Source organism: Trichosurus vulpecula, chromosome 3, assembly GCF_011100635.1.
Source record: "Trichosurus vulpecula isolate mTriVul1 chromosome 3, mTriVul1.pri, whole genome shotgun sequence".
Lineage (NCBI taxonomy): Eukaryota > Metazoa > Chordata > Mammalia > Diprotodontia > Phalangeridae > Trichosurus > Trichosurus vulpecula.
This window is the reverse complement of record NC_050575.1, coordinates 225588020-225613222: the sequence shown is the minus strand read 5'-3', so window position 1 is coordinate 225613222 and position 25203 is coordinate 225588020. Positions and strand designations below refer to the sequence as shown.

The window sequence follows — 25203 nt, the reverse complement described above, 5'->3', positions numbered from 1 at the left end:
AGTACCGACTTTTTGAAGATGATGCCTCCCTCCACCACAACTCCTCAATGGGGTGTGGGAACATGATGGAGTGGAAAAAGCTTTGGATTTGGAGCCAGGAAATCTTAGGTTTGTTAAAGGGACAGAATGAACTTAGTTTTTCATGTAAGTTTCATGAAATTGTGATTGCCTGTTGATAGGTTCAAATCCTACCTGAGACACTAACGAGCCAGGGAACACTTAACAAGTCACCGGACTTCTCTGTGCCTCAGAATTTTTATCTATAAGATGGGAAGGTTGTCCTACCTAGCCTCTAAGAACTCTGAATCTGTGATCCTATGAGTGAGAGTTGCACCGGCCTGTCTCCAATGAATGTAGGGGATACACAACAGCCAAGTCACCAGTCAGTCCTTTTTTCCCCCACCTCCTCTCAAGGGCCCTGTCATCAAACTTGGGGGGTTTGTGTGAGAGAGTGAGAAAAAGAGAGTGTGAGAGAGTGTAGGTGTGAGTGTGTGTGTACGAGAGAGAAAGAGAGAGAGAGAGAGAGAGAATAAGTGTAGGTATATGAGTATATGTGTGTGGGGAGGGTAAGTGTGAGAGAGACTCTGTGTGTGTGTGTGTGTGTGTGTGTACAAGTGTGAGTATGTGGGTACATTAGTCTATGTGTGTATGTAGAGGGTGTATGGGTTTTGTGTCCCATCAATCTGATCCCTATATCTCTTATTTCTCATATACATGAGAGATCATGGCAAAGGACATAGAAAAGTCTTTCCCGCACATATTACAGATGACTTTTTCACCCTTCCAACGTATCTATCTAAAAATGTTGTTGCTTTCAAAGAATATTGCTCTTTTGTTTCTATATCACCTTCATTTCTGAATCAATCTATCTGTCTGTCTGTGTATCTATCTTCTCACTCCCCTCCCTAGTATACTATTTCTTCTAACAAAGAATTTAAAAAAAAAAGAGGGGGGGGAAAGCAATTCAGCAAAATCAACCAAAGATGCTGTCACTTTTCCTGATAACATTCACAGAAGGGGAAAGAGAGTCTGGGAGAAAGCAGAACAGAACTTATCCATCAGTAGAAACCTTTAAAAGAAAGGGCAAAGATCCCTGAACTGTCATCTCTGTAGTTTCTAAGTAGATGATAAAATAATCTATTGATTCCACAGCCCCTGCAACCCTCATTCATCTTGGTTTTGGGCACGGTCTGAACAAAATACCAGGGAACTCACTTGCTTCTGACTCTTTAACCAAATCCCTATACAAAACCTCTCCAAGTGCTTCTCCTGGAACTGCTCAAAAGACGGAGTGACTTATAGAATAGAGGATGGGAAGAAGACTTGGTGACACCCCCACATGCTGTGGTCCAAAGGAGGATACAGCAGCCTCTACTCTGAAAGTGCTGAGACCTGGAAACACCTTTTACCACAGCATGCTTTAAACAATATGGCACCTGCCTGGACTTCAGTTCACCACTCTTGAGTATCAGGCTGGTTCTCCTTTCCATCATCTTTTTCTTCTGATTCACTACTTCTTTTTGTGTTGCCACCATTCATTCAGTCTCCCATGGTTTTAATTTTCAGGTTATCTCGGACACTCTCTTTACTGCTCATATTAAGTCAGTTACCAAACTGTATCCAGCTTCACAACATCTCTTTCACCCATCCCCTTCTCTCCAATCCTAGGGCCAACAGCCTAATACAGGTTTTTATTACCACCCACCTGTATTATTGAAGTAGTTTGCCAACATGCCTTTCCACCTTTACTATCTTTTGTCTTCAATCCACCGCTCATACCACTCTCAGTCTAATCTTCCTTCTGCACCCATCTGGTCCTATCATGCCTCTCTTCCAAAAGCCTTTAGGAGCTCCCTATGTTTTACTTCACCTGGCATTCAAGACCTCCACAATCTAGTGCCAATTTACACTTCCACCTTAATCTCAAATTACTCCCCTCCATGAATGTTGTCTCAAATCAAGCTGGATCCCTGAACAAATTATTCTTTTAGGCCTTCGCTTGCATTGTTTTTTAAGCCTAGAATATTCTTTTTCTCCTTAACCTGATGAATTCCTACTCATTCTTTAAAGCCCAACTCCCTCAAGTCATTAACAAACCTTCAATCGGCTTTTTGCATCTCTAATGAATATCTCACGTAACAAATGCAGAGCATATCTCTTATTACCTTAAGTCTCTGTTAGATTGTAAACTCTACAATGGAAGGGAGTATGTTTATTTAAACTAGGGATTCTTAACCTAGGGTCCATGAACTTTAAAAAAAATATGTCAATAGCTATTTCATTAGAATTAGGTTCCTCTGTAATTATTTCATTTTATGCATTAAAAACATTATTCTGTGAAGGGGTCCATAAGATTCACCAGACTGTCAAAGTGGTCTGTGACACAAAAAAGGTTAAACACCCCTGATCCAAATTATTTTATCACCTTAACACCTAGGACAGTGGACTACACACAGTAATAGTCAATAAAAGTCTGTGGATATATGAAATAATTAAATGGCAATCTGTGTCATCCCAGGGGCATCGGATGACACATAGTTGTCTAGGTTCTTTGGACTTGTCCCATGTTGGGTCAGACATGAGACAGGTGCAGAATTTTCCTTACCAACTGGATTAAAATCTCTCCTGTCCCAAAAGCCTCACTTAGCTTCTTGATGGGACTGCTAGTCACCAGGAATAATTTATGGGTGCATCTCTGGATTGGATCCCTTGCTAGAATTATCTTCCATTGGTCCCTGTCCTCTAGCAGGCATATCCAGATCAAGAGATCTGATAGTGCCACTGTTCTGTGCTCCTCAGACTATACCTGGAGTATTTTGTTGTCTCTGTAGGCATTATATTTTAAGTGGGACAACGAAGAATTGACAACTGACCAGAGGAGGCAATTAAGAGTACAGTAGACACCCATGACCTAGATAATGAAGGTAAGGGTTCAGTGTGTCTTATGCTAGGCAACACAAAATACCTTCTAGGAGTCATATACAATCACCCTCTGTGAATGCTAACTCAAGAGGAAGCAGTATCTAGACTAGATACACAGCATTCCTTTTCCTTCCCTCTTACAGGGTGTGGGAGATGATGGTACTTTTACACCCATAGCCTACGCTTCTAAAATCTGGCTTTGGGAGGCAGCTCAGAGATGTGTCTTTCTTCATTATCTTTATGGCCCCTTAGTTCCTTCTATTTCCCGTTCACTCTATGCCTGCTCTATCTCTAGGATCCTTATCATTCAGTTACCTCCAAATGGAAACTGATGTCTTCACCCCCAAGAAACCCACAACCAAGTAGCAGCAGCCTCATTCTGTGGAATGTAGACCATGCCCCGGAGGCCCTTGAGAAAATGCTTCCTCTAAAACTGAGCAAATAGAGAGAGGAGTTCCCAGAAGAGGTTGATTGTCTAAGATAAGTGGATGAATTATGGAAAAGGCAAGTGTCAGATTAAGAGCTCCAGTAACACAGAACTCACAGAGGCAAAGCATGGAGCAATTCTTCTGTTTCATACCTAAACATAAGCCCTTTTATCTGTCCATTGGCCACTGGTGCTCATCTAGTGTTAATACATTCGCCAGAAACTGTCCGACTCAGCCGAGTAGGACAAAGACACAACTTCTGCCCAAGTCCAGTCTTCCCATACCCATTAGCAGCGCAGTATTTGAGATAATATTTGAAAAGCGCTTTCTGAATAAATATTGCCTATTATTATAATTAACATTAGTAAGTGATAAACTGATAAATTACATTGCAAAGGCATTGGAGAACTGCCTGATCAGAAATTCCATGACAATCAATTTGAGTGAAGAATCACATCATGATAATACAACAGCAACTAGCATTTATATAGTTTTTTAAGGTTTACAAAATACTTTACATATATATTTTGTATAACAATGTTGGGAGGCAGGTGCTAGCATCATCCCCATTTTACAGATAAGGAAACTGAGGTTGAGAACAATTAAGTAATTTGCCCCAGGTCACAAAGCCAGTTAGTGACTGAGGCGGAATTAGATTTTGGGCCCTTCTGACCCAGCTGCTAGCTAATCTAATTCCACATAAATCTGGATTTTCCTTCAAGCACTGGTAAAGTTGATCATATACCTATATAGCTCAAGACTTCAATGGAGCCATGATCTCCTATTTAAAGTATCAACAGTTAGGTTAATACTTGCTAATGGTCCATCTGGTATTTTTTTCATTTTCCTCCATACATCTGAAGAAGTTGGGTACCCTTGGTCCTGCTAAATTTCAGCAGTAGTCTGAGGTCAACTTTTCTATAGTATTTAGTGCAGGAAATGCTGAATGAACCACTTTTCTTATATACCTTTTTCGCCTCTGGCATTTAGAGACTGAGTTTCTAGATGAGCACACATAAAACTGGTTGGTCAGGCTGGCCTCTGGGTTATGAGGGCTTCACTGTAGGCAGCAACAGCTAAATGCAATAACTTTGAACCCAGTTCATCACCTTAAGCAAGAGACAAATAGGTTATCCTGGTGCCAAGGTGCAAGAGTACCTTCGGCTGTTTTTATGCATTGCTCTGATGTCACCCTTTCTTCCCACAAGGGCTAAATGCCTTCACAGGCCTCCTCCACTACACCAGCTGCTAACCACCAAAAAACTGGTGTGGTTTGGAGGGGAGGGCAATAGGGGTCATTCTGCTGGTATCCTCTACAGAGGCTCATCACTCTACAGCAGTGAAAAGCAGAGTACCTGGGCACCTCTGTCTGTCATAAAGGCATTGGTGGGGGATTTTGAAAAGAACGCCATGTCCTTCCCATACCTGGAACCTGACTTGACAGTGTCTTCCACAAGCCATGAAGATTGTCTGCACACTGTCTCTGTGTGGAATGGAAAAAGAATTTACTGGTGTCTGACAGTTCCTTAGACGGGAAGGCCTTAGACCTGGCCAGCAAAGGCTCAGTTCATATTTCAAAACAAAATTTTCATTATGGGTTTCCCTAGTAGAGGTCAAATGGCTTCACATTCTAGTCACATCAAATCCTTGATTAAATAGTCCTTGTCCTCTGATGCCACAGAGAATGAGTACAGATGCACCCTGTGCCTGGCTCCCTGCCTCCCAGTGGGCATAAGCCTTCAAGGCAGGCCTCTGTACCTTGTATAGGGGGAACCCACAGTAACTCTTCACCTCTATCCCTCCACAACATTCCTGGTGGTCACCAGATAGCAATTTAGTGCCCTAGGCATGCCTATCACTGGGCTAGGCAACCCAATAAAGAGGCATGGACAGGGCTTACTGGGGAAACACCATGGATAACAGTGTTATCACCAAAGCCATTTTCTTAGGTGTTCCCCTGCTCTTTCCTAGCCTGAATAGGGGCATGGCTCCCTCTCAGGTAAGGGGGGCATAGCCTTCCCTTCTTTCTAGTGTGCGGGCAAGTTGCCTTCAACCACTGGGACAGGTCTAACTGTGAAACATTGGAAGGCCTGTACAAAAGCAGCAGGGTATAGCTAGAATGCTCCTGAAGGGGCAAAAGAGGAAAAGAGAGCCAAATATAGTCTACATTTCAAGGGGACTTTTTGGTTATTTGTTGGAGTACTGAATAGAGGCTAAGTAAGGAGAGACTAGAAACAGAGAAAAGGAAAGAAGTATTGGGATTTTGATGACTATCCTATTAAGGTAGGAATAGAGGGAGCAGAGAGTTCCTGGGAACAGAAAGCCAAAAGACAGAGGCAATGTAAGCCTTAGCAAAGCAACTAACCTTCCTTCAACTGACCTGGAAATGGGATAACCTGCATCATACCTACCCTAAGTATAGCCTATTCTGTTTATGAATAGAGTCTACCCTGTGACATCCCAGCATGCTCTGATATGTGGATACATCTATAAAATCTGCCATTTCTAGTTGACTTGTTAATCCTACTGAAAAGGATTATTCAAATGAACATGTATGCTCCAAACAAACCATTGGCACATTCGCATCTCTATTAGTTCACACTGCTGAGGATGGGGCCAAATGGTTGGGGCCCACAAGGAAGAGAAGGGAGGAGCTGAGCCTACCTAGCCTACATGGTCAGTCATAAACACTGTACATGCCCCTGTGAGTACTTTCATTCCAAGAATGCTTGCAGTAGCTCACGTTGAAATATGAGACAACCAATTACACCTGCCACTTCAAACTTTTCCCACCAGACCATAGCTATTATCTGCTCTCAGAGCAGAAGTTATTCTCAAGTGTGGCTCAAACAAGTCAAAACATACAAGTAGCCCTGGGCAACCCTCATAAATAGGGAAAGGGAGAGGCTATTTGGAGCATTCAGAGCATGGGGATGACCAGCTGGAGAATGCAATGAGGGCTCTGGAACCAAATGAGTGAGTCTCCTGTAGGGAATTTATTAGCCTCATGAGAAGATAGTAAAAGTGAATATCTGCTTGGCCTTGATGAAAAATGCTAGCGATGGAATGAGGATATTAGAAAACAATTTATTTCTCTTCCTTTCAGTGCTGCCCTCATCTGCTTCTTGCTAATGACAGACTATGTATTAATTCATATATATTTTTACCTACTCTGGAGAATATGCTTGGACTTGTGGAGAGAGTCTTAGACTTGAAATTTTGGTTCTTTCCTATTAGTCGCTGTGTAACCTTGAGTGAATCCCTCTCCTTCTCTGTGTTTTACTTTTGAATTGTAAAATAAGGACACATACTTGCTCTCCCTTCTTTCCAGGGTTGCTGAATGGGTTCCCTGGTTATAATCTCTCTAGAGTACTTTGAGTTCCCTAGAGAGCCTCTGCTACCATAATTAGCATTTATTAAGTATCCAGGATATGTAAGGAACTACACAGAACAAGGTCCCCCCACCCCACTACTTCCTATAATTTTGCTGTAACTAGAAAACCAGGCAGAATTTCTGCACTAATGGGAGCACTTGTCACATATCTTTACTATTTGCTCCAGCTCTTCACTGTGGCTGCTCACTAGACCTGTAGGCCCAGCCTCAGCACCTGGATCATCGTCTTCCTCATTATTCCATAACTCTCAGCTACTTCCATATTCATGAAGGTGACCCCCCTCCCCCCTGCCCCAGATAGTTCTGCCACTTGCAGTGACTTTTGATTTCAGATGAGAGAGGGTCTCACTGAAAGAACTGACTTTAGAGTCCAGGGTAGACTATGCAACCAAAATTAGAAAGGCCTGGCAGGGCCAATAGCTAAGAGAAGTGGGTAACATTTAGAATTAGAGGTCACAATGGGGAGGAAAATGGAACTTCTTTCTCTCCCCCCTCCCCCCTTTCCCTGCCTATATGACTGGGGAAGAGATTGTGCTGACTAAGGACAGGAATCTAAGTTGGTGGTATGGCATTCTCAAAGGCAAAGTCTCCCATATTGCTCTTGTTGAGCTGCAAACAATCACAGCCCCTCACTTTCTATCAAGCTGCCTTCATGCCCCGTTACACCTCAGTTTCCACTCGTTATGCCAGATATCTCACGTGGCTCGGAACCCTCTTTCACCTCCATGGCAAACCAACTCTGTTCCTGACTTGCACAATCACATTTACCATTCCCCCAGCTTGTCATAATCTCTCCATTCTTTCTGCTGAATCATATCCTTCCTCTTAAAAATACTGTTTGAAACTACTCTGGTCATCATGGCCGCATGCCCCCGCCCCCTCTTGCTGCCCCTCTTACTGTCACACTGACCTCCGTAAGTTAGTTCTATGAAGGGTGCTTGGCTCAGGTGTCAGAGTACCTGGGTTCACATTCTGGCTCTGATACCTAGTAGGAGACCGGTGAGAACTGGGCTAAGTCACCTTTTCTCCATGAGCTTCAGTTTCCTCGTTTATAAAAACGGCACAATCATACATGTACTAGCTACCTCATGGAGTTGTTATGAGGGAAGCACTAGGAGACAGGAGCAATGCTTATCACTCTATATTTAAATGTGTCTCATGGGCAGTTTGAGGTAATGGAGTACTGACTTTCACTCAGGAAGAGCTCTTCCTGTTTTAATGCCACCTCTGCCACTGGCTGCATGACCAAGTCAGTCTTAGTCCTCTCATTTGTGAAATAATAGAGTCAGACTGGATGGCCTCCAAGGTTCTATGCAGCTCTAGAGCCATAGCTCTATTATCTATCAGACTGGAAGCTCTAAAAGGGTGGCAATTGTGGACATTATTTCCTATTGCATGTGTCCACTCAAGCTAAGTAAAGGTTGCTGGCTGATAGACGAGGATGGACATTTCTAGACAGTAAGGATGACCAAGTCTCCATAAACGTTCTAGCAGGGCATAAAACCAGGCCGAACCACTGACAGCTTAGGTGGGGTATATCCACCAAATACAGACATAAAGGAGGGCAGCTGGGTGGCACAAGACATAGAGTGCCGGGTCTGAAGTCAGGACAACTCTGGCCTCAGATACTTACTAGCTATGTGACCCTGAGCAAGTCTCTTAACCCTGTCTGCCTCAGTTTCCTCATCTGTAAAATGAGCTGGAGAAAGAAGCAGCAAACAACTCCAGTATCTCTGCCAAGAAAACCCCAAATGGGGTCATGAAGAATTGGATAAGGCTGAGATGACTAAACAACAAAAATGAAAGAAGAAATCAGAATCTCATGGCAAGTAACACCTTCATCCCACAACATGAAACTGAAACAAGAGGCTGTGAGTCAGAACTTTCATTCTGAGCCATCAGCCTCTAACCCCAGAGCTCAGTGAAGACCATCAATTAATTTCCCACAATTCCCTCAGTTTGAAGCTGGGCACATATATTTAAACTCTATGGTCTTTCAGCAAGCACTTCGTTCTCAAAGAATTTTATAGCTAGAAGATTTATTCCAACCTCCAGCTCAGTGCAGAAATGCCTTCTATAGCGATCCTTCCAAGTAATCTATCCAAGATGTCTCTTTCTGGTGACAACTGGGGGTGGAGTAGTCTCTATGGTACTTTGTGAGGAAGTCTATTCCATGTTTGTGTGGCTCTACCGACCATACAGGTCTCCTGAATATTGAGCTGAAGTCCATTTCCCTGAACCTTTCATTGCTCCTAGTTCTACCTTCTGAGGCCAAGCAGAAAAAAAATAAAATAAAATGCCCCTTCTACATAAAACCATTCTGATGTTTGAAGACATCTATCATAACTCTTTCATCCCCAAACCCTCCTTAAGCTCCCTGGGCAAGTCTTCTTTAGGCTAAACATGTTCAGTTTTCTCAGTCATTCCCTGTATGACATGGAACATAACTAATCCTGGTTATACTCCACTAGACAAAGAACCAAAGATCTAGAGCAAGAAGGGCCCTCAAAAGCCATCTAGTCCAACCCCCTCATTTTACAAATGAAAACACTTGAGGCCTAGGGAAATTAAGTAATTAACAGTTAAGTGATGCAGATAACAGGCATCAAAGGTGGGATTTGAATCCAAGTCCTCTAACTGCAGAGCCTGCACAATGTATCATACTATAGAATCTTTCTTAAAATGTTGTCCCCAATATTTATAGCAGTTTTTTGTGGTGGCCAAGAACTGGAAATTGTGGGGATGCCCATCAATTGAGGAATGGCTGAACAAGCTGTGGTATGTGAATGTAATGGAATACTATTGTGCTATAAGAAATGTTGAGCAGGCAGACTTCAGAAAATCCTGAAAAAGAGTTACATGAACTGATGCTGAGTGAGGGGAGCAGAAACAGGAAAACATTGTATACAGTAACGGCCACATTGTGCAATGACTAACTTTGATAGATTTGGCTCTTCTTAGCAATGCAAGGATCTAAGACAACTCTAAAAGGCTCATGATGGAAAATGCCACCAACATCCAGAGAAAGAAATATGAAGTCTGAATGCAGATCAAAGCATACTGTTTGCTCTCTTTTTCTGTTTTGTTTTGCTTTTTCTTTCTCGTGCTTCCTCCAATTCGTTCTAATTTTTCTATACAACATGACTAATGTGAAAATATGGTTAATAAAAATGTATAAGTAGAGCCTATATCAGATTACATGCCATCTTGGGGAGGAGGGAGGGGTGGGAAGCAGAGAAAATTTAAAAGTTCTGGAAGTGAATGCCGAAAACTAAAAATTAATTAATTAATTATTAAAAAAAAGAACTGACCCCACAATACTCTAGAGTGAGTATGACCTGGGTAGAGTATAATAGGACTAATATTCCCCTTTGCTGGGTGCTAGATATCTATTAGTGCAGCCAAAGATAACATTAGCTTCTTTTTTTTTTTTGAGCTTCTGTTAGAATCTGATTTATAATAATTTCCTCCTTCCTTCTAAGCATGCCAAGTTCTGATAACATATGAGTTCTTCCCATGGCAATTCTGAACTACTCTTATTTGGACTTAAGCTCCTGATTTCTACATGCTTTACAAAGAAATATCTGCTTTATTTGTTTTTCCCAATATGTTAAATAGCTCTTCGCCAACACTGGTTCTCCATCACTATCAATAACAAATATTGACTGAGCTCCTCCTTTGGATTAGGTACTCTCACCCCACCACTCCTGCTCTCCTCCCTGTCCTGGCCACCCACCCATACACAGAACATGGCAGCAGCTTCTACCACCGGTGGCATGACTATGTGGCCAAAGAGGAGGTCTGGAGGGGAGTTACGAAGAACAAGGCTCTCATTCATGAATGTGTTTATAAAAATGTGTGTCAACCGCATGATGAAACTCAAAGCCTTAGTGCTTAATGAGAAATATGAGTCAGTACCCAAGACAGCAGAAGGTCTGGGAGTTCCCAGTGTTTATGGAAAATTGCTCGAGTCCTGGGGCCTGGTGTGAACACAGAATGTGCAGCATTGCTGGGGCCTTGGCTTGAGCAACACCGTCAGAGGGCCTGGGCTTGCCTAAAATGAAGCCCTGAACTGATGTAATAAGACTCCAGCAAGAAGGGCCCAGCTATTCACGTCCCAAAATGAGCTGGCTGTTACTGCTATTCACAAGGTTAATGACTGCTTTTCCGGACTTGCAGAAACCCTGTGGACAGATTTCATCTTTGAGAAGCTCTTAGATAACCTGATTTGGAAATCCATCAAGTTGTGGGATAAGAATACCCTTTTAAACATACACTTGATGTCTTTAGTTGGAGGGATTGAAAGCATTGAAGAAATCTTCTAATACCCCTTTAGATGCACTCACCCCTACTTTTCAAAGAGGCTGAAGGCACTGTGAGTAAAGGGACAAGGGGGCAGGAAGGGACAGGGGAGAATCAAGGTTAGGAATTTGGTCAGCATGGTCACAAGGGACTCCCTGAAATTGCAAGTGATCTTTTCAAACCAAGGGATGATTCTGTCTCTCTGGTCTTTTGTTTGCATGTATTATTTTATATCCTCACCTACAAAAGTGATTCTTCTGAAGCATAGAAAGGCACTCACTATGCCTCTCCCATCCCTCCATTTCCTTGTATCCATCCCTTCAGATAAACAATGGAATTCTCTTAAATCTCAACCCTAACATAGTCAAGAGGGAGAATAAGTGCAAACACCTAAGCTAAAAGAACTGAGTAAAGGACCCATAAAAAGTAGCTCAGGGAAATCATAAGCAGGCATTAATAAATCTTTAGGATCTAGGCATAGGTCAGATAGCCAATAAAGTATCCCAGACAATCAGATAAACTATAGGTGTATCTCATTCTACAATGGATATGTTTCTGAAAAGTTATATATAAACCACATTTTTGCATATCTAACTCAATTTTTCACACTATATAGCACCAAACACAGTAACTTGCACATAGTGGGTACTCAAAAAAAATTTTTAGTGAATTATTTTAAATGCACTAGGAGTACAACTTAAAATTTCTTTGAAAAGAATCCCTTTGAAATGTGAATAGTTACTGCAATATAACTTCTTTATAAATTCAAATTTCTGCATGTCAGGTTTTTCTAAATTGTAATATACCTGTGGTCAATGGGGCGTGCAGTGGTAGGCTGGGAGATATGAAGGTCACATTTCCCAAGAGCCTTCGCTTCCATGGTGAGTTATAGGGATAAGAAGGGACCCCACTTAGCCCAGGGCAAATAAAAATGACCAAAGGCAGATTAAGAATAGATTTGGCTCTGGGACAACATGATCACAAGGAGCACCTCCAAAACCTAGGGATAGCAAAGGAGATAAGAGCCCCTTCCAGTATTCTACTCATCTGTCTCAAAGGAGCAGTGCTTCAGTCCTGGCCAGGACAATCCAGGTTATCTGCACTCTCCTGGTGATTAGGTCCATGATTTTGGCAGGTCACAGTCTTTTTGCGGTGTCAGAGTAGAAGCTGGGAAGAGGGAGGGGGAACCCTGGGTGGTTCTGAGATATTTAATAACTAGAGACTTGAGAACTATAATTTTTGAGTACTGTTCCAGTGCACGTGCGCGCACACACACACACACACAGACAGAGATATCATTAAAGACATAGTAAAAGGGGTATGCTTTTCTTTAACCTGACATGTGCAAATCCACACATACATAAAAGATAAATGAGAGGTAGACATTTGCTTTTTACAAAAGGATTCTTCACTTTTCAAAAGACTTCCTCCAAGGAGTTCTGTTAACTAGCTATCATAGGGGTGCAGGGTATGGCAGAAAGGGTTTCTCTGCAGCTCCCCCCCTCCACTTGGGCAAACACCCTTGGTGGCTGGCAGTGATGGGGAAGGTGGCACTCACAGTATCTTGAGGATCTCCACATAGCAACCCAGGATGCGGTCAGCCTGGGCGCTCAGCTCGATGCTCATGGTGCTGCATGTGGGGCTGACCATGAGGCAGTCAATGAGGTTGGGCTCACTGTCATTGCCAGCACTGGCTGTCATCTTCTGGTTGGCAGTGTTGTTACGCTCTACCTCCACATGGATCTCATTGGAAGAGACAATGACCGATTTGAGGCGCGATTCGGACAGTGTCGCCTCCTGACAGACGAGGTCAGGGCTTGTGTGGAGAAGGCGTAGTGGTAAGTTGGGTTTCCGGTCACATTGCTGCTGACAGCCATTGCGGATTTCTTTCAGGCTTGGAGAATTGTCTCGGCTGTTGTGAAAGATCAGGGAAAAGATGGTTTTAGAAACAGAGGGCTTGGCGATTATCAGTCTACACGTAGAGCTCAGGAAAGCACAAATAAGTAATATCTACATTCAGAGGTCACCCCTTCCAAGAAGCCTTCCCTGGTTAACTTCACCCCCTACAGATCACACCCTCGTTTTCAACTCTCTTCTCTGTGTATTTGTACAAGTGGTCACTCCACTGACACCCTCACCCCCCAGGGCTTGGCATTCACTTCCTCCTCATCTCCACTTCTTAGAATCTTTACCCTCTTTCAAGTTATCTCTTCCTCATTCTTCTTCCCACCCCCAAGTAACCTGTAATTTATTTGTGTATATATAGCGTACTAATCGTGTCCATGTTAACGTCAGGAAATGTGAGTTCCTTGAGGGCAGAGACAGATTTCTTTTGTCTTTATACTGACAGTGACTAGTACAAGGTTGGACACATATTAGGGTACATATTAGGTGCTGAAAAAAACTAAATTGGCATTCCCTAGCAGTGATACATTCTGTCACTAAAATCCTCTAACAAGCTGGCAAGTCTTGTGTTAGCCTGATTATAGACCCAGGAAGTAGCAAGGTACAGCAGAAAGAGTACTGGCTCTGGAGTCAGAAGACCTGGGTTCAAATTCCACCTCTGTAATTGTAGGCAAGTCATTCAACCTCTCTGTCAATTAGCATTTACTAAATGCTTAATATGGGCCAGGCACTGTGCTAAGTGATAGGGGTACAAAGAAAAGGCAAAGATAGTTCCAGCCGCAATCTCTTCATTTGTAAAATGAAGAGCTAGGCTATGTGGCCTGTGACATCCCTTCCAGATCTATGGTCCAAGGATCAGCAGGCCTAGCTACCAGGTTATGCATTTTTTGGGGATATGAAGATCATCGACTGAAGTGTGAGGGGCTGTGAACTGACACGGGTGGAGCAAAATATCCACACCTGATGCACTCTGTCCTCCGGGACCTGTTCACAGATCATCGGAAGCACTAAAGAAGACCATAAGATCTGTATTATTTATTTTTCCTGATTTCCTTGATCTTTAGTGAGCTGTTGTGTATTTCTTGAGCCTCTTAGAGGCATCGTGCTGGAGTGGAGAACATAGCAGACTTAAGAGTCAGGCAGACCCGGGTTCAGAAAGCCACCTCCCATTTATGATCCTGAGCGAGTCCCTTGACACCTTTGTATGTCAATCTTTTTATCTGTAAAATAAGGGTTATGTTAAAGTTCTTTCCAGTTTTAAATCCCCCATTCTAGGGTCCTTTGATCCACTCTTTTGGGGACATCTTTTTTTTTTCTTTTTAAAAAACCAGCTGGGTCGTGTATTGAATAGTGCTGGATTCTGAAATTGGTAAGACCTGAATTTGAATTTAGTCTCAAAAACTTACTAGCTTTGTGACCTGGGCAAGTCACTCGACTTTTTTTCTGTCTGCTAATGATAGCACCTACCTCCCAGGGTTTTTATGAGGTACAAATGAGATAATATTCGTAAAGCACTTTGAAAACTCTAAAGCATTATATAAATGGCAGCTACTATCATCATCATCACCTCTCCAACAATGGTTAATATAGAAATGGATTGAAGGTAGCTGACTGAAAACAAAAATTCGTTGTTTAACTTTCTCGGACTTAGCACACTACCTTTCACATAATGGACACTGAATGAAGGTTTCTGGCTTATTGAATGAATTAAATACCCAGGGCCCACGGCCAGTGTATTTGTATTGCCAGTGACTAGAACAAGGTCAGGCACATATTGCGTTCTTAATAGAGATTTACTGAAAGAAACTAAATTGGCATTCCCTAGCAGTGATGTGCACATTCTGTCACTAAAATTCTCTGCTGACAAGCTGGAAAGTCTTGTGTTAGCCTGATTATAGAGCCAGGAGGTAGCAAGGTACAGCAGAAAGAGTACTGGCTTGATTCCCTTGGGGTCCATTTCATAGGCTATCCCTAGTTTCTTCATTTTTTCCCACCAGTCTCCTCACTGCCCAGCCCTTCCCTACACTTACTAAATGAATATGCCTTCTTTTCCTTTACTGATATGGTTCTCCCATAGGTAATGTCTCTCTCCACCCCCACCATCTAATATTTCCAAATCCAACCCATCCTTCAAGGCCCAGCTTGAGTATCAAATGAGATAATCTATGTAAAGAGCTTTGCAAACCTTAAGGCTCGATATAAATGTCAGCTAATGTCATTATCCCTGATTACTCTTGAGTCCTCAGTGATCCTTACTTACTCTGACAACCCATTATACTAGGATGTGTGCCACATAAGAGTGATTATATGCAGTCTTGTGTTTGTTCCCCAAATGCTTCATGCAAGTCTTTCTTTTTCATTCCAGTGAGGCCCCAGAGGGTAGAAGCTGAGGCATAATCTTACACATCTTTGTATCACTACCATCGAATCCATCCTTATTCCTCCCACTGAACCCAGGACACTGCAAAGAATAGGTGCTTAAATACCTATCTACTGCTGAGAGTGAATTATTAAAATTTTCATCTCTGGAGCTTAAATCTGCTACCATCTATTGCTCCCATAGCATTACTTACATTCCACTCATCTTGAGCACTCTTGGAGCCCCTGAGCTAAACACATGGCAGGTCACAGCAAGTAACCTGTGTGGTTGAAGGGGGTATTCGACACAAAAACCTGCCCACCCTGCTCCTTTCTACTACAATAAAGACAGAGAGGTCTGTTGTTTTTGTCTCTATACTCTCAGTTCCTAGAACATAGCAGAGGCTTAATAATGTTCAATTGAATTGCATTCTACCATGAAATATTAAATGTGAATCATTTTCTATACAGCCTTGAGCTTTTGGGAGAAAGGACATAATACAAGTCAAATACAGCAATATTCCCATTTATCTTAAGGTTACTTATCAGCTGTCTGGCATATAGCTAAGAACCCCCAAGCAAGCAAAAAGTCTCCTAAGAAGTCAACGTAGAATCTACCACTTACAAGAAGCTGACCTTGGGCAAGTCATTTGACCTACTATAAGTTATAGTTTCCCTTATTTTTAAAACAAAAATTTATAGTAGGCAATCTTTTAAGATCCATTCCAGTTCTAAATGCTATGATCCTGCACTCCTATGGATACCAGAGTTGAGACAAATGTTCAAATTGGGTCTTCAAATTTGCCTAGTGAGGAAACAGGAATGGATTTTAAAAAAAGGAACTATTAAATAATCCATTTACCAACTTAAAGTTCAACATTGTAAAAGCCATTTTTACTTTAAAAAATTGTTTGAATTTTGCATTCTGTCCTGACCCCCTCTAGAGACTAAATGAGAAGTTTTGTGCCCTCCATGCAGCACCCCATCCACTGATGACAGAATGCAAGACTCCTCCAGGAAACCTATCAGTCATTTGAGAGACCTCAAGCCTGATGCCTGGAGCACAGCGGTGCCACAGGAAGAGCTGCCTTTTGCTTTTGTAGACCCAGGAGTGGTGACACGAGGTCATCAAGAAGCCCTTCCCACCAAATTTTGCAAAAATAGCATGATATCTTTCTCCAGAAAGGAAGTTCAGTGATCCACAGGCCACACATCTGGGTCGTTTAGCTGGAAGCTCCAAATGCTACGGCCATTCTTACAGGCCCAGGATCTCGTGGGAGTCACTGTACAGTTAGGTTTCTCTAAGGTCCTCTTAAGGGATGCTTCTGGATGATTCATCTTGTAATCACAGTCTTATAAATATTTTAAAAATAATTCCCAACCTCCAAATCATTTCCCGTTTGGAAATCTCTGGAGATGCCTGATTAGTAAAATGAATTCAATTCGAGTTCTCTTTTATTCACTAGTCAAAAGGAGATGGCTGGGTCTTGTTTTAGGAGCTGGGTAGTGCAGTGGATAGAGCAATGGGCCTAAAGTCAGGAAGACCCGAGTTCAAATCCAGTCTCAGACACCTACTAGCTATGTGATCCTGGGCAAGTCACTTAACATCTGTTTGCTTCATTTTCCTCATCTGCAAAATAGGGATAACAATAGTACCTCCCTCTCAGATTTGTTGTGAGGATCAAATGAGATAATAATTGTGAAGTGTTTAGCACCGGGAGTCAGCGTAGTCAGCGCTATATCAATGTTAGCTATTATTTTATTATTATTATTATTATTATTATTATTATTATTAGGATACTGAGCTAGAAAGCCAGAATAACTGGGCCTCCTCTTGGCGTGCCCTCTCCTTTCCTAATTTCCCAGCTTGGACAGTGGAATGAGACCCCTCTACTTTTTCAAATTGTAACTCTCTCCCTTACATCTGTGAACATTCCCAAGGTGACTTTTGACAGGTGCACAAAGGCCCTCTGAGATCAGCACAAACACAGCGCTGGTGTTCTAGCTCTCCTTAATCCAATCCTATCTGGCCTGAGCAGCTGAGAGCCTCCTGAAGCATCCTTTGCTTGGGCCCATGCCTTTGTGTGGCCCTGGGCCTGCAGGGACAAGGAAAGAAAATGATTCTCACTTATTGTTCTCCCACTTTATGCCCTAGTACTAGATAAACACGGAGCAGGGAACCCCATGTTTTGCTAAGCCGGAGATCCCCAGGATGAATCAGAGACTTAAGAATGAGCAATGAACTGGAGGATGGGAGCGTGGGAAATAGAGCATGCTCAGAACTGCTTAACAAGGTTACAATTCACTGGGGGGCTAGTGTCTTTCAAATGAATTCAGGTCAGCAGCAGTAAGGGCTGCTTCCTGCAGATTAACATGACCAAGGACAAATGCCTGTCATCCCAGTCTCTGCAGCAGCTGTAGTTCCTACCTTCCTTTCCAAGAAGCAGCTCCTCTTCTAGGCAAACACCTAGAATGACCTAGCTAGTCTCTGGACTGCTTGGCACATAATAGAATCCCAATACAGCACATGTGTGTGCACGCAGAAGGCCTGGAAAACCTCTCAGCTCTAGACTACAAAGAAACTGTTGTGAGAGTGAGCAAAAAGGCTACAGCAGAGAGAGAGAGAGAGAGAGAGAGAGAGAGAGAGAGAGAGAGAGATGTGTGTGTGTGTGTGTGTGTGTGTGTGTGTGAGAGAAAATGTGTGTCTGAGGGGACCTGGCCTGAGAGGGAGAGGATAGACTCTGGGGTATTTGCCCGAATGCGTTTCATTAGGACATTTAATGAACCTGATCTCTACAGGATATAGAAGTCTGACCTGCCAAGACCACCAACACAGCTCTATTCTTAGGACCACAGCTCAGAGCCCACCCCCATATGCCACCCAACATCAAGGACCCAGCTGTCTTAGGACTCATTAAATCTGAGCTAGGGGCCCTCAGGACAAGCCTCACTGTCCAGGCAGTGACCTCAAGGTCCATGACTAAACCTCAGTGCCCAGTTCTGCTCCCCTATTCATGCTCCCACAAGATTCCCTATTCAAGATCTCTCTTCTTGGTCATATATCAATTGCATGTGTACATGTTACATGCAAGGGAGAATATAGCTCCACATCTTGAAAGTCTTCTGAGGTTATCTATCCAATACCTTTAGTCTAGCTAGAGCATGGCAGGCATACCTGGTAAGGTGTGGAACAATTTTAATAAAGATTTTAAAAGTGAATTTAGTAAAATCATCTCCACTTAAAAAAAAAAACCAGACCAAACTTTTGCTTTAAAAAAAATTCATTTTTTAAAAGCCTTTAAATATATGGGTAAATTCAGTGTTACAAATGCCTCTGAAGTGGCTACCTGCCTGAATCTGCACACACCTGGAAAGGAGAAAATGTGCTTGGTCTGCTTTGAGGGGGTCAGTTCACCCTGTTCTCCAAGTGAGGACCTTGCAGCTGCTGCAAATGGCTCAAAGCTGGCGCACTGTCTGTACTCTGGATGTGATAAATACTAATGATGCTGTAATCGGTGGCCCCATACACTCTGGCTGCCCTTTACAGACCCAGTTGTCAAAGAAAAAAATTACTATCCAGAATGACCTTGGTTGGAGCTGGAGAAGGCTGCACTGACCTGTTGATGAACTCTTCGTAGCAGGAGTAGATGGCAGCAAGGCAGACTGCAACCAGGTTGGGCAGGACCCGGGGGTGGGGGCACTGCCCTGTGGGGCCGTGCATGCTGGAAAAGAATTGGATCCAGAGAACACTGGGATTACATGAAGAATGAGGACAGGCATGTCATAAGAAATAGGGTTCTAGGCTTGATGGGTTAAGGTGACTACAAAGGGTTTTACCTGAAAATTTAGCTCAAATGCAGACACTCTCCTACCCCAAAGACCTTTTCTGAGGTCTATGGCATTCCAAACTTGCATTTCCTAGGGTCAACTAATACTGCTTGTAATAGAAGTTCTAGCCAACATGCATTTCTTTTGAACAATATTTTGTGGTCTAGGTTGGTAATTTTAGAAAATACATCAGCATTTTGGCATAGAAGCTAGACAACCAGTTTTAGACTCAGAAGACCTGGATTCAAGTCCTGTTTCTATTGAAAGACCCCAGGTCACTAAGACATTGTTAAGCTGCAGATCTACATTGATAGGAGCAGTTTCCTCACTGAGGGTTCCCCACATCAATGAAATCACAGGTCCAAGGGCAGTGATGGCAACATGAGTTCAGTGCCAGTTCAGAGTTGTTCACTAGGGATTCTTTAAGAAAAATTTTGATTCCACTCATGGTTGAGTAAAAAACAACATTTAGATTCAGTTCATTTCAGCAGCTGGTCTTATTTTTGGCTTCATGGTTTATTTCAGGTCAACTTCCTGGTCAGAAGTAGGGCATACGATGAGCTCAGCAATGGGATCCCCCTCTCTCAACCCCCTGCTCCCCTCCCAGCCCCTCTGGCATCTCCAAACACCATCTGCTCTTCAGGGATGTAAGAAAAGCACATAGTCTCCAAGCTAAAAGAATGGTAGATAGGGAAAGCCCAGAGGTAATGAGGAACCAGGTGTTGGGGGGTGGAGTAAGTGTGGGTGCAAAGTGTTGGTGAGAAAGGAAGGTCTCACTGACCTGTGAATAAACTTCTTTACCACCTCCATACCGGCATTCAGCTCATTCAAGGCAAGAATATACTCCTGAGTAAAGAGCCTCAGCCGTGGACACTTCCCAAAATCCTGCAGAAAGAAGAGGGAAGGACACACTAAGAAACAAGGTCAATGTGGGCTCAGCTAATTAACCAGGCTCTAGGACTGAACGCAGGCCATTGACACAACTCCAACAGAACACATTTGTGTGGATGTGATCCTCCCTCTCCCATCCCTCCTCCCAAACCCCAGTCAAATGAATAAGGTTCTCTGACCCTCTCTCTGGTCTCTTTGGATACACAGGAAAAACATTCTAGGTGGCATATTAGCAACTGTACTCAGGAAATGTGATTGGGAACCCCAGTGACAATAACACTCAGAAATAAAGAAAGAACCCTCTCCCAAGATGGGGGTGGGGGGGGAACGGCTACATTCTCTGATCTACCTTGTTCCAGGCTTCCATACCTGACAGAAAGGGGATGGAAATGGAATTCTTTCCTTCCCTATTCAACTGAATCTGTTCAATTACCAACCAGGTGGAAATGCCATATAACCAGAGAAAAACATCTTTGTAACAGATTTATTTTTATTTTTTTGCTGTCTCAGAATATATTCATTCCAATTATGACCCAATGAATCTTCTACTTTTCAGCCATCCTAAATTCAATCCCTTTATTCTAACTAGAGTGTGGAAGGCACAGCTGGTCAGTTATGTAGAAATCTTGAATAATAAAGATTTCTAAAAGTGAGATTTTGTAGAATTGATTTACTTTTTTACAAAATGTCAATAAGGGTGTGACGAATAATACTCAGTCACCTGGAGTTTCCACATTTTTCAAAAAGGAGTTATCTGCCCTTAAACAGAATGGAATCTCTTGAGCTAGTGATTTTCTTCTGCTATCACACCCTAGGCAAATAAGAAAGCTAGAAGTTCATTTCTTACAAGAGGGTCAGGAGGCATAGAAGAAAGCAGTGAGGAAACTGATATTCTCTCAAAGGGTGTCAGGATACATTCCAGAAAAGTGACAGGCAAAAGGGATTTCTGTCCAGTGACTAGTTGTCTCAGAATCTCAGAGCTGGGAAGGAACTTGGAAGTCATCTTGCCCAACCAGTCCCTGAGCAAGAATTCCCTTTGAATCTAACTGTGCTAGTTGTGGCCTATCAGCACTAGTGAGCTAGGAGGTTCCCTAGGCCCATACCCCTAGACTCAGGGTGGATTAAGAAACACCTGAAAGAATTTTAGAGGTGCTAGGGATACAGCAGGGTTCTGAGAACTAAGGATGTTCCCTAGCGTCCTGAGACACTGTATCCTGACTCAGGAGAAGTAACTGTTGCTCCTGCCACTTAAGAGGTGGCAAATCCCTTGTTCATATAGGAGCAAATGGGTGAGAGTCAGCATGACAAAGGAGGACAAGCAGGTGAGAGGGTCTATGTTCAAATCTTGGCTCTGCTATTTACTATCTGTATGATATAAAGCAAGCCACTCAGCCCCTCTGGGTCAGTCCCTTTATTTTAGGGGGTTCGTAGGATCATAAATTCAGAGCTGGAAGCATTGGTCTCCAAAGTTCTTTCCAGCTCTGGATCTAAAATTCTAAAGGATGGAGGTCAGAAGAATGGTAGGATACAGAGTCTTAAGAGCATTGTTGCATGCACAGTCATCCCAGGGGTATTCCTTCTGGCTTAGGTTGGCCCCAGATATTCAGCGGACCAAGAGCTCACGGGACCTTCATCAGCCATCAACAGGGGATCAGAATTAAACTGTAATTGGTGCACTTTGACCTCGCACCTTTGGTTTGTGGTAAATGCTACAGGCAAACAGTTTAGGAAAGAATTAGTGGAGTATGGAAAACGACCCATTACAAAGAGTGTGTAAGGAGGTTTTGTGTGTATGAGAGGGAACCATGTGCAGCAGGCAGTGTGTGTGAGTGGATGGGGGAGGAAGAGGTGGGTATTGTGCATGTGACTGAGTGTAATTTTAAAGGAGAGAGAATGAGGAAAAAAACAGAGAGAGGAGGGAGAGGGAGAGAGGGGGAGAGAGGTGGGGGGGGGCGAGAAATAGCTCAAAGCAGAGGGGAGACAGCAGTGAGTGGGAGGAACAACAGCAGACAAAGGAAAGAGGCCTCCTCAAAAGCCATAGGAGACTGATTCCAACTTCAATTTCAGTCAGTTAGCTTAGACTCAGGGCCCTTGACCACAGGCAGCTTCCTCTTCAGAGTACCAAGAATGGTGCTTTTGATAAACATGTTAAGAAGACCAGTGCACTTTCCATTGACTGGCACTATTCATGACTGACACTTGCTCCTCAGAAATAAAGGGTGAAGGTTGGATACTTAGTCTAGGCTCAAAGACAAGTATGAAGAAAAACACATTACAGACTGTGGCAGGCTGACTTGTTTGTTTTTTTGTGGGTTTTGGGGGGGCAGTGGGAAGAGGGAACACAGAGACATATATGTGAAATGTTCAAATAAGTGAATGATTGGTTCCTCTAGGTAACAACACAAAACATCTAAGACTTTGAGCAAATTCTTTCCTTTAGCGGCAGTGTTATATAGTGGATAGTACATGGGAGCTTGTAGTCTAGGAAGAGCCAGGTTTGAATCCTACCTCAGACACTTACTAGCTGTGTGACTTACCAAGTAAGTCACTTAGCCTCTCTTGACCTCAGTTCCTTCACCTATAAAATGAAGGATTCAGAGATAGGTGCTCTTCTGTGGTTCACTTCAGCTTTGAATGCTATGATACTATGTATGACCTTAGTGTTTGGGCTATTCCTGGGCTGTGGACTTAGTGCCCACAGATTCAGTCTGTCCACAAAAAGAAAAAGATACTGTTTAAACTTTTATATTCATTTGCTGCATTATGGTGACAACATATCCATTGATGGCTGTATAGGCCAGATTTACAGCATAAATGAATGTAGCTACACTCTTTCTACACCAGGGCTTCTTAAACTTTTTCCACTCGAGACCCTTTCGGTGCTTCTTAAATAAGAAGCACAGTACCAACAAGACAGTCATCTACAGAAATGAAGATGATTAGGAACAAAATTTAGAGATAGAAGAGGCCATCTAGTTCAGCTCCTTTGCTTTAGACATGAGGAAACACCAAGAGAAATTAGATGGCTTGCCCAAGGTCACACAGGTAGGATTTGAACCCAGGACCCCTAACTCCAAGTCCAGTGTTTTTCAGGTACACTGTGCTGCTATGGCACAGTGCTACAATTAATTATGGTTCTGTCAGAGGGTGAGGGGCCAGACAGAACACATCAGTGGTCACCTAACTTTTACATGCTCTCATATTCCTCTGCAAGGAAAAAAAAAATGGAGATGCTTTACCCTGAGGTAAACTATTACTGTTGTTACATTTCAGAAAGATTCATTGTTATGCTTTTAAAATGTAATTTCAACTCTCTAAGGAGAGATACACTTTACAAAAGCCCATCATCTCTCAAGTCACAGAGAGGATCTCCTGGGACCACCAGCAGCCTAGGGAACACACTTTGAGAACCTTTAGACTAGGTGATCTATTTATCTCTTTTGGCTCCATGACTTTATGAATACAGATTCACCAGGACTAGGTCACAGTTTGCTACCAATAAGGAAAAGAAATTAAATGAAGCTACCCTATAATACGTTCTTTCTGTTATAGAGTGAAATGAGTATTTGGATAAGAAATTCCCTAAGAAAAAAGAAAGCACCCAGTCTTCACTAGCTCACATGTGACCTTGCAAATTCTGAAGCTGTGTATAATGGCGGTCCATTTTCAGGCAGCAAATGATCACCTCCAGAAACATTCCCATTTCCATGAAAGTAACCACAAATAAGCAGACATGAAGATTTTAAGGCTGTTTAATTTTTGACATCCTTTCTTTTAAATCTTGGTTTTCTCTGAATACAATCTCCCACCTCCAGTGTCTGTTCCTTGACATACGTTTGTCTCCCTTGCCCAGAATGGACTCTCAACTCAGGTGCCACCTTGTACATGAAAAATATTACAAGCTTATCCATTGCCACAGCACTCTTCTTTGGAAATTAATCTTCTATATTTTGTATTTACTTTATCCTTGTACATGGTATCTCCCGTGCTGCTGTGCCCCAAAAAAAGGAAAAAGAACGCAAGATTTTTGAGGGCAGTTGATTTTTGTCAAATGAATCCCCGGTGCCTAGCATGGTGCCTCACACACTGTAAGGGCCTAAGAAATGACTACTGAATGAAGTCTAAAAATAACCATCTTTCAACACTACAGAATATTCAAAAAGATATGGCTTAGGAGAAAGGGGTAGAGAGCCCAAATCCATGTCTACTTCAGTAAATTCAGTATCAGGATAAAGAAAAGTTCCTTTAAATAAGCAATATCAAAACACACATGTCCTCTAGACATCAGCTATGACTCAGAAAAGGTGTGGCTGCCAGCTCACATGGTGACCGTGTGAGGACAAATGATTTTCTAGTTAACAAACATCCCCTGTTCCCTAGCAGGCCAATCCAGAAGCCACATGGACCTGCCCTGCCCTGCCCTTTGGCCTCTTCCTGAGCACACTCAGTCAAACTCAAAATGACACAGAAACCTAGTAGAATCAGACTCCCCAGCAACCTCAGAAGGAAGCAACACCGGTGATTACATGACCTTTTCATTTCAAATGAATTTCTCTCACACTAGACTTTGAGACATCTCAACAAACAAACATTTATTAAGCACCTACTCTGTACAGGGTCCCACGCTCAGACAAGTCACTGGGGTGTGTTTATTAAGTTTGTGGGCAGCTCTTTTGGAGTGGGAAGCAGTTAAGTCTCAGCCCTCAGGGCCTCTGGTCAGCCCCAAGCAGCAAATGTAAAGATGGTGTCAGAAGCCAGGAAAAGAGCCTTGTAGAAAAGCTTTTCCACACAGAATAAGTAATAGCCAAAAATTATAGATCATGATGAATTTTGCAGAAGAGTTTCACATACATTATCTCATTTGAGCTTCCTGACAACCCTGTAAGAGGCATAATCATTATCCCTATTTTACAGATAAGGACACTAAATTCAGTTCAGAAAGGTTACATAATCTTCCCAGAGTCAGAACATCACAGCTAACAAGGGTTGTCAGCAGGATTCAAATCCAGGCCTTCCTGCCTATACGTCAGCGCTACTTCTCAGATACCAACACCTTGCAACCAGTTCAGATCTTTTAAGACCTGACTGTAGGGCCCAATTCACACATCCTTTCTCTTACAAGTCAGGGACCTGCCTCTACATTTTACTTTCCTATTTTTAGAGAAACATAGCTTC

At 42.7% G+C, this 25203-nt stretch overlaps 1 protein-coding gene across 3 annotated transcripts in view; it reads right to left on the bottom strand.

The window, feature by feature from the left end:
* Positions 1 to 25203, bottom strand: part of LOC118841756 (c-Maf inducing protein) — a 277697-nt gene that overhangs the window by 18520 nt on the left and 233974 nt on the right. For all 3 annotated transcript variants that reach the window (XM_036749349.1, XM_036749348.1, XM_036749350.1), the window contains exons 8-10: positions 19919 to 20022; positions 18927 to 19031; positions 12605 to 12958 (exon numbers count right to left, since the gene is read on the bottom strand). In XM_036749349.1, coding sequence (XP_036605244.1) covers positions 12605 to 12958; positions 18927 to 19031; positions 19919 to 20022 — 563 coding nt within the window. The remainder of the gene's footprint in view (positions 1 to 12604; positions 12959 to 18926; positions 19032 to 19918; positions 20023 to 25203) is intronic.